We start from the raw sequence: 13,032 nt of genomic DNA, 5'->3' as shown, positions 1-13,032 counted from the left end.
GCACTGCTTGAAAGAAGATGTGGGTGTATTGGAGGTTTTTTGATGGTCACAGCTTGTGGCTACTCCAAGGGTTTTCTTCACCAGCAGAGAGCTTCATTTAGAGAGAAAAGCATGATATTTTTTCTATGGTATCGCGCTCATTCTCTCCACATGTGTTCAAGTAATACAGCGCTTGGAATTGGCACAGCCCAAATCCTCAGCTGGCTTCACTGAATAGGAAGCAAAATAACATTTTTGCTTGACCTGCAAAGAGAGATATAGCGGAATGATTCGAAGACGTGTCTGGTTTTCATCCACCTTCTTTTCAAAAACAGGGATGACAGTGCCTGTGTTCATGTGCTCAAAACTTTCTGCAGCTCTTTGCATCACACTAAAAGGGACCTGCCAGGGTTTAAGACAGGCAATTTTGCTTTAAGTGATGTACAGCATGATCTGTGAAGCATTTCCAAGTTTTCACTTTGATTTCTGATGTTTTGTACTAGTGGCTTCCATCTCTGCTGGCCAATTCAGATAGCAACAAAGGACTTTTAGCAGTGTCAAATAAGGAATTAAAAGCATTGCTAACAAAGATAAACTGTATTAACTCCAGGCAAGACTGCGTTGCCAGAAAACAACAGCATGAGGCAAAAACACCACAGAACAAAAATGACAATATTACAAAGATCTCTGATAAGTTAAAAGTGTTACATTTCAGAAAACACATTTCTTGAAAACTTTTGTGTTCTAAAATTAAATTGTGATTATAGGTGCTTTTGTGTTATTGTGACAAACTGACTATTCCTGCTGCTCCAAAAGTCTTAATAAATGAGGGCTAAAAAGAAGACCAAAAGTTTAGATCCCAGTTTGAAGCAACCTGAAATATGAAGCATGTTGAACCCAGTTATATAATCTCACAAGGCAACCAGCTTTTACTAACTGACTAAAATAGCTACTACAACCGTTTTTAAAGTATTCAACAACTCTCTGAGTTTGTTGTGTAAGCTGCTTTCTGGTATTTTTTTGCCCCATTGTACACTTCTTTTTTTTTTCCAAGCACACACAGTTTGGCACAGAATCCATTAATACAATTATTTGTGTTGAAGCTGAATAACAATTTTGCTTGCCAGCCAAATATGCAAACCCATGATTGCATATAGGCTTTACACCATTACAATGTGCAACAAACATGGCTCATGTATATCTGTGGCAATTAGATTAAGCAAATTAGTATAGCTTCCCATATTAAGCAGACGTACTTTCACGGAGTGTGTTAGAAATGTGCGGTCATGACTTAAACACAAGAAATTTTAAACAACCCTCAGTGTTTTGTTAAAACGTTAACTCTGTCCTGATTTATGCCTGCACCAAGACAGGAGTGTGACATGTTTTGAAGGTCGAATTGGCCCCACGGATGTGATATGGCTGCGGCATATATGTCACTCTCTGAATTAAAGCTGTTTGAACATGCCACCCACCTCGATTGCAATAGGCCAGAGGGAAGAGGGTGTGGGAGGGTTTTGAAAAATAGAGTGCCACGGATTTCTCCTTGAAGCTTCGATCTTCTCAAGTTCTGGCAATCTATAGGCAGGACAGACAGCCGGTTGTGGGGTTGTCACACTTTAGATTCTAAATACGAGGAAAATGCTGTAGCTGAACACATGATGACAGATTTCCTTATTGTAATGCAGCATCTTAAGGATCATGTGCTTTTATCCCAGACTGACAGAATGAAATGGATACCAATCCCCTATTAAATATAAGTTTCTTTAAACAAAAGAGTGAATAAAAAAAGAAATCCTACCTTTGCATTTAAAACTCAGGATTCTCTCACAGTGCAGTATGAATACAAAGGCGATGACAGCTACCAAAGTCTGTTTCATAAGTGCATACGCAATGTGAGAAGAACAGGTATCTGGCAAAGAATGACACGTGTTTGCATGTGCACTCAGCTGTGGAGGTAGCGGGTATTAGGGAATCATAATAGGGGGCAGTTATATGTCACCCTTGCCACTCCCCCCACCCCCCCCACCCCCCTTCGCAGTGAATCAAGCAAAAGGAGATGGTTGTTAATTAACTCCGTAGTCTGGAGGGAAAATGCATCGGAGGCGTTGAGATGTAAAATGTAATTAAAAAAGGAAATGCACAACTACAGTTCGTGTTTGTGCTGTTGGTCTGGATTTGTGTGGGTGTGAATTTATTCCTAGTGAAAGATAACGTGTTCTGCAGTGTGTCTTATTGGCAGGACTTAGAAAATTCTTTGTACTTATTTGTTTACTGTTGTCAACGTATTTACTGCAGATAAATAATATAATGCCATGTCTTAAAACAGTGATGCAAAAGGGAAACCTACGTCTACATTTGGAGGTTATTAGCTTTTAATTACACGTGAATTAGGTGTTGATGGTGTCTATATTGGCTACTTTACATATGACAAAAAATAAACTTGCTAAGTGAGATTTCTTCTTCTACAAATGTAGATATAAATGTTCAGAAATGTTATCTTTCAGTCCCACTGGGATGGTTTGACTGGAAGACTCTCCTTCAACAAGACGACAGGTCTACGGACAGACTTTGACCTGGACATCGTCAGCTTAAAGGAGGATGGTCTTGAAAAGGTAAGCTTTGATTCAGATGCAGTTATCAGGGGAATCTTTGCAGAGGCGGAATCAGAGCACCGTCTTAATGCCTCATCACACACGGCTTAGAATGTCTGCAATAAATATAGCATAAAAAGGTGAAATTATCTTTTATATTTTCTTCAGTGTGGAACAGACAATGCAGATTTGAGAGTATCATTTACCTCCTAACAAGGGAGCAAATTGGCTGTTGCAACATAAACATAAGTTGGTGGATCATAAAGCAAATTGGATTAGGGTACACATTAGGGTGTTAATTGCCATCCCTCTAAATGATCATTTGAGGTGATGCCCCAAATGCTGTTTGGAGGTAATGAGCTGTTTAAGCATGTCTTACTAAATAAAAAATAAAAAAAATAAAATAGAAAAAAAAGTAAAAGAATGATATTGTGGAACTTATTTTGTTGTGCTGCAGGGTAAATACAAAACCTAATCTCTACTAAAGGGCTTTATATAATGAATACATCAAATAGAGATAAGTCCCATTATGGCTTCCCCGAGTTGTCCTTAAATGCTCAGGATTATTTAATGGCAGAGGATTTTCATCCTGGAACCCTCCAGAGTGGAGCTTGTGACACTGCAACAGTGCAGCTTTAAAATAATTCTCCTCTCTTTCAGCAACATCTTGTCCTGCATTTGGTCCATCATGTTGAAGCGCAGTAATCTTGCATCAAACTATGTGATGCTATATTAGCTCCTTCTCATTTCGCTCAGACAAATCCTGCGCTCAGGCGCGTTAACGTTGATCCAACAATGTGCCTCAGATAGCTGGATCCCCCCCCCCCCCCCCCCCCCCCCCTTCTTCTTTTCTAGCATATCTGCATGAGCCTGTTAAGATGGGGACTTTCTCTCTCAGCTAATCCATTGTAATTGAATATTAGCCTAAGTTTGAGCTCATGCTGGAATTATGAACAGGTTCTCTGAGTACTGCTTTCACTCAGCATGAGAACGCTTAAGAGTATAAAATAAATGCTATTCTCTGTCTCGATGGATGAGTAAATAAGTTTGGAAGCAAGTGTTTTGCTAATCATGTTAAATGAATTGAGCTAATTGTAATTAGGTCCAATTAAAAGGAGTTTTCAAAGCAGGAAAGGAGTTCAACATTTTTTTTTTCTTTTAAATCTCTCCTGGAGTCCTGTGCGGTTGCATGACAAGCTGTAACTAATGTGCTTTTCAAATGTAAGCATATGCCTCTCCCTGGATTAGGCAGGGAGGACATTAACAGACATTTTTCATGCTTTGTGTGTGTGTGTGTGTGTGTGTGTGTGTGTGTGTGTGTGTGTGTGTGTGTGTGTGGGTGCATGTTTGTGTGCTTGTGTAGGGAGGCTTGAATGTCTTTAAATGGATCCACCTCAAGCACAAACCCTAGTGAATATTAAAAGCTCTGTGTGTAGTAATAGAGGAAGCGGAGGAGGGTTTGGTGGGGAGCTTGACTTGCAAACAGAGATTATTACAGACAGCCACAGGACTATTTGTGCTAATGATATGTTCCACTGTGTATCTCTGCTGTGCAAAGATTTTTGCCTTAGGGCTTCTTGCATGTATAACTCCTTTTATTTGTTCAAATCACTTGGCTTATCTTAGTAAGACTGCAGAGAAAGATTACATTTACAATGCAATCTAACCAATCTAACCTTTCTGTGTATTTTGTTGAAATTGATTGTTAACATTTAGCTGTATTCATTATTTCTGATGCTTTCTTTTTCTACTCTTGCATTCCTATGAATACGAATGCACACGTCACACTTTTTATGTTTCTAACTAAATCGACGGCAGTCCATTGTTTTACTTTGCAGTCGCTTAAATAATTTACCCATCAGAGTTCATATCTTATAAGGCATATGCTCAACTTTTCCTTGCTTTTCAATGCATCTTAGTCTGCTGAGAAAAGGTGACTCAGCTAATCATCTAATGCTGCCGCAGATGTGTTCAACTTAGCACTAAAGCAGGAGATGTTTAGCGGAGGAGTCTGCCGAGGTCATAGCTGACTGACGGACACGGAACACTTAGCTACACTGTTTTCATCTTCCACAGGTGGGGAAGTGGAGTGCGTCGGGAGGTCTGAACATCACAGAAGTGCCGAAGCGAAAAGGGATGAACATCACAGATTCCCTGGCTAACCGATCCCTCGTCATCACCACCATTCTCGTAGGTCACATTTATAGCTGTGTATATACGATGCCGTAGCGTTCACCTCCACCCATTTTCCCCACTATATACACAGGAATCCAGGCCACAGTATCATTAGGTATCAAGTTAATTGTATTCACAGTCATGATATTTATTGCAATCAGGAGAGAATTTAACACAAGTGAAAGCTCTGTGCTCAGACAATATCTCTCTATATGTTTTCTATGCGCCATATCAAATCATAGCACAACCTATACAGTATTAATATGTGTAGTAAAAAAATCAAAGTAAAATTTTTCAGCTTTTAAAGGCCTGCAGCAAAAAGGCAGGAAAGACAAGCACAAATGGGGCTAGTATGATACAGCAAAGTAGTCCTGGCAATGCATTAATTGCACGTTTATATTGCATGACCTGGGTGATATCTCCTCCAAATCCACATTGCTATTCATTTTTTAGTTGTATGTGTTTAACTCTGTCAGGAAGGTGGCTGAACAGACGTTCCCCTTCAAGTTACAACGATAAACACTGTTATTATGGCTATGTTGGACTACAAAGCTGTAATTATGACAAGCAAAGTCTTGGTGTGGCATAATTAATGCCTATCAGATGCCATGTATGTTTTTCTGTCTCTGAGTGGAGAAATGGAACAAGGATTTAAGTGTTCCCATGTTGAACTACTGTACTGGGAAGTAGCGTTTACTGGTCTAATGTAAGAGTACCGTTAAGTACATATTTTGTTTTTTTTCTCTCTTTCTTTAAGTGTTTCGATTGCACTTACTATTTGGATCTTTTTTTTTTTTTTGTCATAAACCAGATATCCTCCTTCATTTGCTGTTTCTCTGGGAATCATTAGTTTAAGAACATAAAACTCACAAGCTGAAAAGACACTTTAATATCAGTAACCCTCGTTCTGTGATGAAATTGCATCAAACTGATTCTCAGTGATGATGAGACGTCTGACAGTTTCAGCAATAGTAATAACTTTGCAGAGATGAAGACTCTTAATGCGTTTTTAGCCTTTTTTTTTTCTTTTTCTGCCCACGACATTAATTGTCTGCACTCCATTGGCTGTAATGCCATCGCACTGGCCCATCTTCTGCTTTTCTTTGTTGTACACGTCCATGCTGTGATTGTGAGGGTAGAGCTGGTATAGATGCTTTGATTTGAGTCCAAAGCTTGTGGAATAGCAAGGAGTGGAAGGCTAGAAACAGATGGTAATGGCTCTCTCCCTGAACATGCAAACTTTTTGATCAAGTTAATTGGACAACTCAAGTAAAGTTTATGGCAACGCATTTGCTTTCTAACTGCATTGTCAGCAAGTGTTCACATCTTCTTATTTATTCAAGAGGCCATATAAGCGGTAATGTCCCTGTGGCTGTATTTTAATAACAAACAATGTTTTTGTTGTTTTATTCCTCATATACATCTAAGGATGTCTTCATCTTTTAGGAAGCATTTAGTAGTTAAACCTTATCCAGCGATGTTTGTCCACATACCATGACCACCCAGGGTTTCGTTCTTGCTTCTGTTCCCAGCATCTACAATATACCACTACCTTCTCCTATAAAAGTCATTTTCTTAAAGAATTCAGATTGTTGGGTCTTCATAGTTTCTACTTTTTGACTGCATACTGTCCATGTGTCACATGAAAAAAAGAAATAAAAAGGGGGGAAAAAAAGCACAATGTAAGGGGTCACCTTCACAAGAGAATCAATTACTCTGCTTCCAAGCTCAGTTAGTAAATTATACATCTGGCTATTGGGGGCAATAAATTGTACCATGGCTTTTGCATAAATTGGCCAACATGTTTTGAAATGCACAGCAGGTTGTGCAAGTCTATCTGGCAGGGAAATGGTAACATGCACTAAATAAAGGAAATCATTTACGAGCAATTCAGCGTTAGTCATTGTCACCGTGGCCATCAGCTCAGTTGTTTCCCCTTGGAGGTTGGTGACAATTGATGAAGGCCCCATCATGGGCACGTTCCATGTCACTACTGCATTCTGTTCCTAATCAGTCTTTTATACAACCCAAATTATGAGCAGTCATGCAGGGTATTACAGGCCACTAGAGTGGCAACTACCTGACCATAAAATGAACCTGTGCACAAGCTAAACACGTCACACAACAGTGTGTGGGAGAAGGTTTTGGTCAGCTCTCAGTTAAAACACTGCTATGTTTGGGGGAGCATTACTTACTAAGGCATTACTGTCTTAATCTTATTCAGATCTTCTATCATTAATGTATCTTTGTGGGAAAGACCTCGACCTTCTTTCATATTTTACCACTGCTCGTATCCACCCACGGAACTTGAATCCGCTGTCACTATCTGTTAGCTGCAACAGCAACTCGTCAGCTCAGATCACTTCGCTTCAATTAGGTGCATGTGCTGAAACAAATTGAAAAAGCTGACCTCACCATTGCTTCTCATTTGATCTTTTGGGTCTGTGCAGGAGGAGCCATATGTCATGCTTAAGAAGTCTGACAAGGCTCTGGTTGGAAACGACCGATTCGAAGGATTCTGCATCGACTTGCTGAAGGAGCTGGCCGACATCCTTGGCTTCACGTACGAGATCCGCTTGGTGCCTGATGGGAAATATGGCTCACAGGATGACAAGGGCCAGTGGAATGGCATGATTAGGGAACTTATTGAACATGTAAGTTTTGATTCTTTTTTTAATTTGTCCTTCTTCACAGTAACTCTGAAAATGCCACTTATATGCAATTTCTTGGCTTAAATTAGCAAAAGAACTGGCTTTGTAAGATGATAAGAGAATAAATCTTTCAGCACCTGCAGTCTTTACAATTACTAGTGTATATCTGTTTTAAAAAAAACAGATATGTGCTAGATCATTTCTTTTTTGGCTTTGGCAGTTGCCATTTACACACAAAGCTTTCAGGAATATACTATAGCAAACATGTCAATTGGGCTATGCTGGTAAAATTTTACTACTTTTTGACAAAGTAACCCCTTCTTGAGGTAAAAAAGTACACACATTGTCAGGGATTATTTTGTCTAGTTTTTTGCAGAAACAAACACAAAGAAAAGAAAGTTAATTAAGATGTCATTTCTTTCTAAATGATGTTTGATGTGTGATGGAAACATCTGTGTATGCAAAAAGACACAAAACAAAACAAAAAAACAGAACATTTCTTCTGCAATTTAAAGGAGCATGATATTGAACTGAATTGTATGATGTGTCCTCGATATGGACAGTGACATAGATATGATTGAGTATACAAGTCAGGAAGAGCCAACCAAGCTGTCAGTTACATTTATGGCACAATTATGTCAAGGTTGCCTAAAAGTTACAAGTGTGTTGATGCCGCTCAGTGAGACAAGACGCGTCCTGCAGCTGGATATCTCATGCACCACAGATCGAATATAATCATGTGATGCTCTGTATGTTGAATAGATTCAAGTGAACACACTGGGAATGAGCTTTCTTAAGCATAGCAGACCATCACCGCTGTCAGTGTCAAACTAAGCCTCAGTGGCCATGAAACAGCCACAATTCTCAGCTGGCATTTCATAAGTGTCCCTGCCTGTGCTCTCCCTTTGTCCTCAGCCCCATCAGGTCAGCGCTGTACTCAGCTGAAAACTTGTAATAGCTTAAGTGGCATTTAGTGCAGGGAATTGTATGGCAGGAGTCAATGGCTTGGTGCTGAAAGGGTTGGGAAAGGTTGGCTCCAACTGCAGCACTTCATTTCTATAGCCAAGCTTTTTTTTTTTTTTGCCAGATCTATGTTGATAACAATAACCTTTGGAGGAACAAATGGATTACCAAAAGCAGAGAAGGCTGGCACGGAATGGAGATGCAGGACTCCATCATTTATCAGCACAAAATGTATGTGTATGGCTTAAAAGGGAGGAGGTGCATTTAGCCAAAATGAGTCTGTTCATTAGCTTCCAGAGCAAGAGGGGAAAAAAAGAGCAATTCTATTCTGCTGTTGTCTGTGACATGAGGTTTACTTTATTTATTTATTTTTGTTAAGAGGCAGCATCTGGTGATGAGGACCTCTCTGCTAAGCATAGAAATAAATGTGAGCTGTTAAACACAAATATATAGCAATGTGTAGCTGCATTTGCTTTCAGTTTATAGCATTAAAACGAATAAAAAAAAGCAGACGTTATAAAACATTAAAATATTAGTTCTGAGGTACCCTTTTCAGCCTTCTTACATCTATTGCTTTTTCCAAACAGCAGCAGAGGACGAGATAAGCATCTATGCTGCTGGTTATTGCTTTTAGTGCTTCTTATCACATGACCAAGGATGCAAGATGATAACTTTGTGGATTTTTAGTCGATTCTATTTTGTGGTCCACTGCTTTCCTGCTGGTGTGAAAATGTGCATCATAATTCAGTAGGGTTGAAACATAAGCTTAATGGCAAGCTGGAGCCATCTGAATTTGGAACGACAAGAGAACTGGATGCTGAAATGGGGGACTAATCAGCATATTCACAAATCCAAAAACACAAGTAGTCCCATTTGTTATTGACACCTTATGCAACAGGAAAGAGAATGCAAATATACAGTCATTTTTTTTTTAAATTTCATTTTATTTTTATTAATCATTTCAAACCCTTCTGCTCTTCTATTAAATATTGACATAGATGAGAATAGTAAGGTTTTTAGAAATGTTACAGAGTTAGATAAGGTCTGAGGTCAAAAAGAGTGAAGATTGTGTTTGAGCTGCATACAATTACGAAACACAGGATTAAAAGGTTCCCACTGCCATCTCATTTACTATATGCTTATAAATCATAATTGCATCCCAGAATTTGCACGAAACTGTTCGAAAACAAGACTAAAGTTTATTCCTATAAATTGCATGCCTTCCTCTGAATAGTTCCAGCTTTTCAAACAGTGAAAAAGGTATGACTAGTAACACATTTATGTATAAATAACATATCATTAGATTAATGTAAGCAATGCTTCTGAATCAGAAAGTTTAATGTTATTGTGTGTTCTGCTGAAGTATTGTGCAACATTTTCCTCCGTCGTCACAAAGCTCACTGCTCTGCCAAAGGGCATTGTTTGGAGGGTGCTAAATGATGCAACAGGCCTTGTTAAACTTGATTAAGTCAAAATAGATGATCACTTTAATCATGCTGTGATGCAAATGTTAATAGCGTCCTCAGCACATCATTTGTTTCATGGCAATTAATCTTTGCAACGACAGATACACTGGAAGGTTATGGCCAGTGCGCTTCCTCTCTGTCTGTGCTGATAGATAGTCAGATAGATTAATGTCTGGAAGAAGAAGTGACTCTTTAATTGGGTGACACAGTTTTGCATTTCCATCTTAAAGATATTTTATTGTGAGCAGCATATGATTACAAGTGGATGGAGAACGTGTGATTTTGATTTTTATTTGACTTAACAGGCTGAGAGCGTGTCTGACCTATCGCTGCAAGGACAAAAGTTTAACAGCTGCAACAGCCAAAACATTTCTGTCTTGTCTGCCAAAGTGCCTTGAAATAAATCGGTGACAGGCTGCAACAGTCCTGTGTTTACAGAAATCAGTATTCATTAGTCATATTTCTAATACATACATATCTTATTATATACAAAAAGTTGTATTTTGATAATAATACTTTTATATGTAAGAGATTAGAAGAAAGACTGTATGTGGGGTCCGTGCAACGACTCCCTAAGCATCCCTATAGGAAAAAAAAAATTGCAATATATTATCTGCAGTAACCACTGCATAGTTCAGCACAATGTGTTTCTGCAAGTACAACATATTGTGCCAAAGCAAAATATGCACTTGAGTCTAACCTGAGTGCCTAAACAAAGACTCTCAGCATTGCAGCACTAAAGCAATAGTGGATCATCCATGTTAATATATAGCTGTAAATAAAAGGGCTTATATGCAGTGGAGTGTTTGCTCTTGTTCTGTTAGTTATAACATTATTATTCTTAGGTTTGTGGTCAGGTGAGGAGGTCTGGCGGGAAAGCAACACCATGCCCACCATCTGCAAACCCAGATAACGTCTTGCCACATGGCACGTAGCGGGGCACTATCAGGTTATCTAGCCTCGGCCCAGTTTGCATGTATAAGCAGAAAGCAGAACAAGGACATGCAGCATGTATATTAGCTCGCTATAGGGATGCTCTGGAATCTCATGCTGGTTGATCTTGCGGCTGAGTGGCAGGTTGGTGCAAAGCTGCAGTTGGCAGTTGAGAGCATAGAGAGCAGTATGTGATGTGCGAATTTGAATAGTTTAAGAGAGACAGCAGATGCACGGCGGGATGCATACCGGTTTTGCCATCTTTCTATCTCTTTAGAGGCCACTGCATATTTAACCACCATGGTGCGGACCGCAGGCGCACGTAATCTGCGGTGTTGCTCGCAATGTGGAAATGTTTTCCTTTTGACCTTTGTTGACTGATATGTTGTAGTTATCACATGAATCTGACAGAGAAGCTGTCAAACCATCAGAGAAATTTTAACTCACACTGACAACAATTGGGAGGGGGTCTTAACGGGAGAACTTGTAGTTAAAAACAAAGAAAGCAGGCTTGAAAGTGCTCACACACACAAACACACCCAAAGAAAAATAACAAATGTGTGCACCTTTGTGCTCATTGTTTAAATTTCCTTGCCTTTTTTTTTATTCATTTACTGTAATTGCTGTTTACGTAGGTCGTCAGGTTTTGTATTTCTGCTCCCAAATCACCTTGAGCACTAAGTTGCAAGTGGTAAAAATGCATGATTGGAAATTATTTCAGGTACAAACTCTTGTATTTTCCTTCTGCTCAGTGTGAAGGAAGTACAGAAATCCTTCCTTTGTGAGTTGGGTCTTTTTGGGAGGGAAGAGGTATCCAAGCGTGAACCAAGCAGCTGGTTTCATTAACCTCTTGTCCAGCCATCGTGTAGGGGAGAGGTTGGTGGGGTGGGGGAGGTATCGGGTGTGATATGAATGTAACCTTCTGAATATGCACTCATACACATATAATAGGTTGCAGCAGCTTATTCTGTCATGCTCAGCTGCATGCTATGCATGTCTCTATTTAATGTCATATGTCATTCTTGTCACAATATATTAGATTTATGTTTTTTTTTTATCAGTAACTGAAAAACCAAAACATTTCTGTGGATGATCACTTCCGAGCTGGACAATAAAGAATGGTTTCTGCAGTTAAAAGCAGCTCCTTATATCAATAAAAGCTAGAGTAAATATCTATTATTTCAGTCTCAATGTAGATAGAATCAGAATGAATAAAGAAATTGCATCAATCTGCTTGGTATTCAGTCTGATTGTGGTTTTTATAGTGAGGTGGACCCTGTTGGTAACACATGTCAAAACTGATGTCACGGTCATATTATATGTAAAAAACAAAGCTGATTAAAAAAAAAAATAAATAAAATGCTTTTCTTTGTTTTTTGTTTGTTTTGTTCACTACAGAGAGCGGACCTGGCGGTGGCTCCTCTCACCATCACCTATGTTCGTGAGAAGTTCATTGACTTCACCAAACCCTTCATGAACACAGGCATCAGCATCCTATACCGCAAACCCAATTCCACCAACAATGGCTTCTTCTCCTTCCTGAACCCCATGACTCCAGACATCTGGGTGTATATTCTCCTGGCCTACCTGGGTGTTAGCTGCGTTCTTTTTGTCATTGCTAGGTAAGTACAGACCTTTCAAGTTGTTTGTCCTCTCTGTCCTCCGTGCAGTTCTCCATGAGATTTTAAGTAGTCATTGTAATTTACAGCGTTATCATTCCAGGCGGAAATTCCAGTACACGAGCCAGGTTATCATACCGCGTTAGCTGCCGGGTAGTGATCAAGGCAGTTATATCTGCATGAGCTCTCCACAAGCCCTGCAGTGGATAGAGGAATACAAAAAAACCTCCAGTTGAGTTGCAAAGTCCCATTCAGTCTGCAATTTCTGCTTTCCTCTGTGAAGTCTTTGGAACTGGCAAGGCAGCTTAAAACAGCCTTTGAATAAGTAGTAAGAAAGAATAACTCATCTAATTATCATATTCATCTATACAAAGAAGAAACAAAAAGATAACATACACATTTGGTATGAAATTGCATCAGACGGCTATTTATAGTTGATGATCAGCATTTTCATATACTGGGAATGATGAATTTCAGGCTGTTCTAAGTCGGTTACAATTAACATGGATGGTGATTATCCTCGTTTTTCTCTTCTTTGGTCATGAATACGATGAATATCTTTTTAGCGTTACTGACTGCATTTCCTGCTGCTTCGCATGCAAAGTGGTACTTGAGGAAGTTCTAGGGAAACAGGCACTTGAGGGAGTTCTGG

The 13,032-nt window shown here is 39.3% G+C and overlaps 1 protein-coding gene across 1 annotated transcript in view; it reads left to right on the top strand.

Moving 5' to 3' along the window:
- grik3 (glutamate ionotropic receptor kainate type subunit 3) overlaps positions 1–13,032 on the top strand; it is a gene marked incomplete at both ends in the record, with an annotated part of 101,211 nt that overhangs the window by 72,709 nt on the left and 15,470 nt on the right. The window contains 4 exons of the mRNA XM_079241400.1: positions 2,487–2,594; positions 4,650–4,763; positions 7,199–7,402; positions 12,160–12,383. Coding sequence (XP_079097526.1) covers positions 2,487–2,594; positions 4,650–4,763; positions 7,199–7,402; positions 12,160–12,383 — 650 coding nt within the window. The remainder of the gene's footprint in view (positions 1–2,486; positions 2,595–4,649; positions 4,764–7,198; positions 7,403–12,159; positions 12,384–13,032) is intronic.

This window comes from Telmatherina bonti (genome assembly GCF_933228915.1).
Source record: "Telmatherina bonti genome assembly, chromosome: 5".
Classification (NCBI taxonomy): domain Eukaryota; kingdom Metazoa; phylum Chordata; class Actinopteri; order Atheriniformes; family Telmatherinidae; genus Telmatherina; species Telmatherina bonti.
Note: the sequence above shows the minus strand (reverse complement) of the source record. Positions and strands in the feature narration are given on the sequence as shown.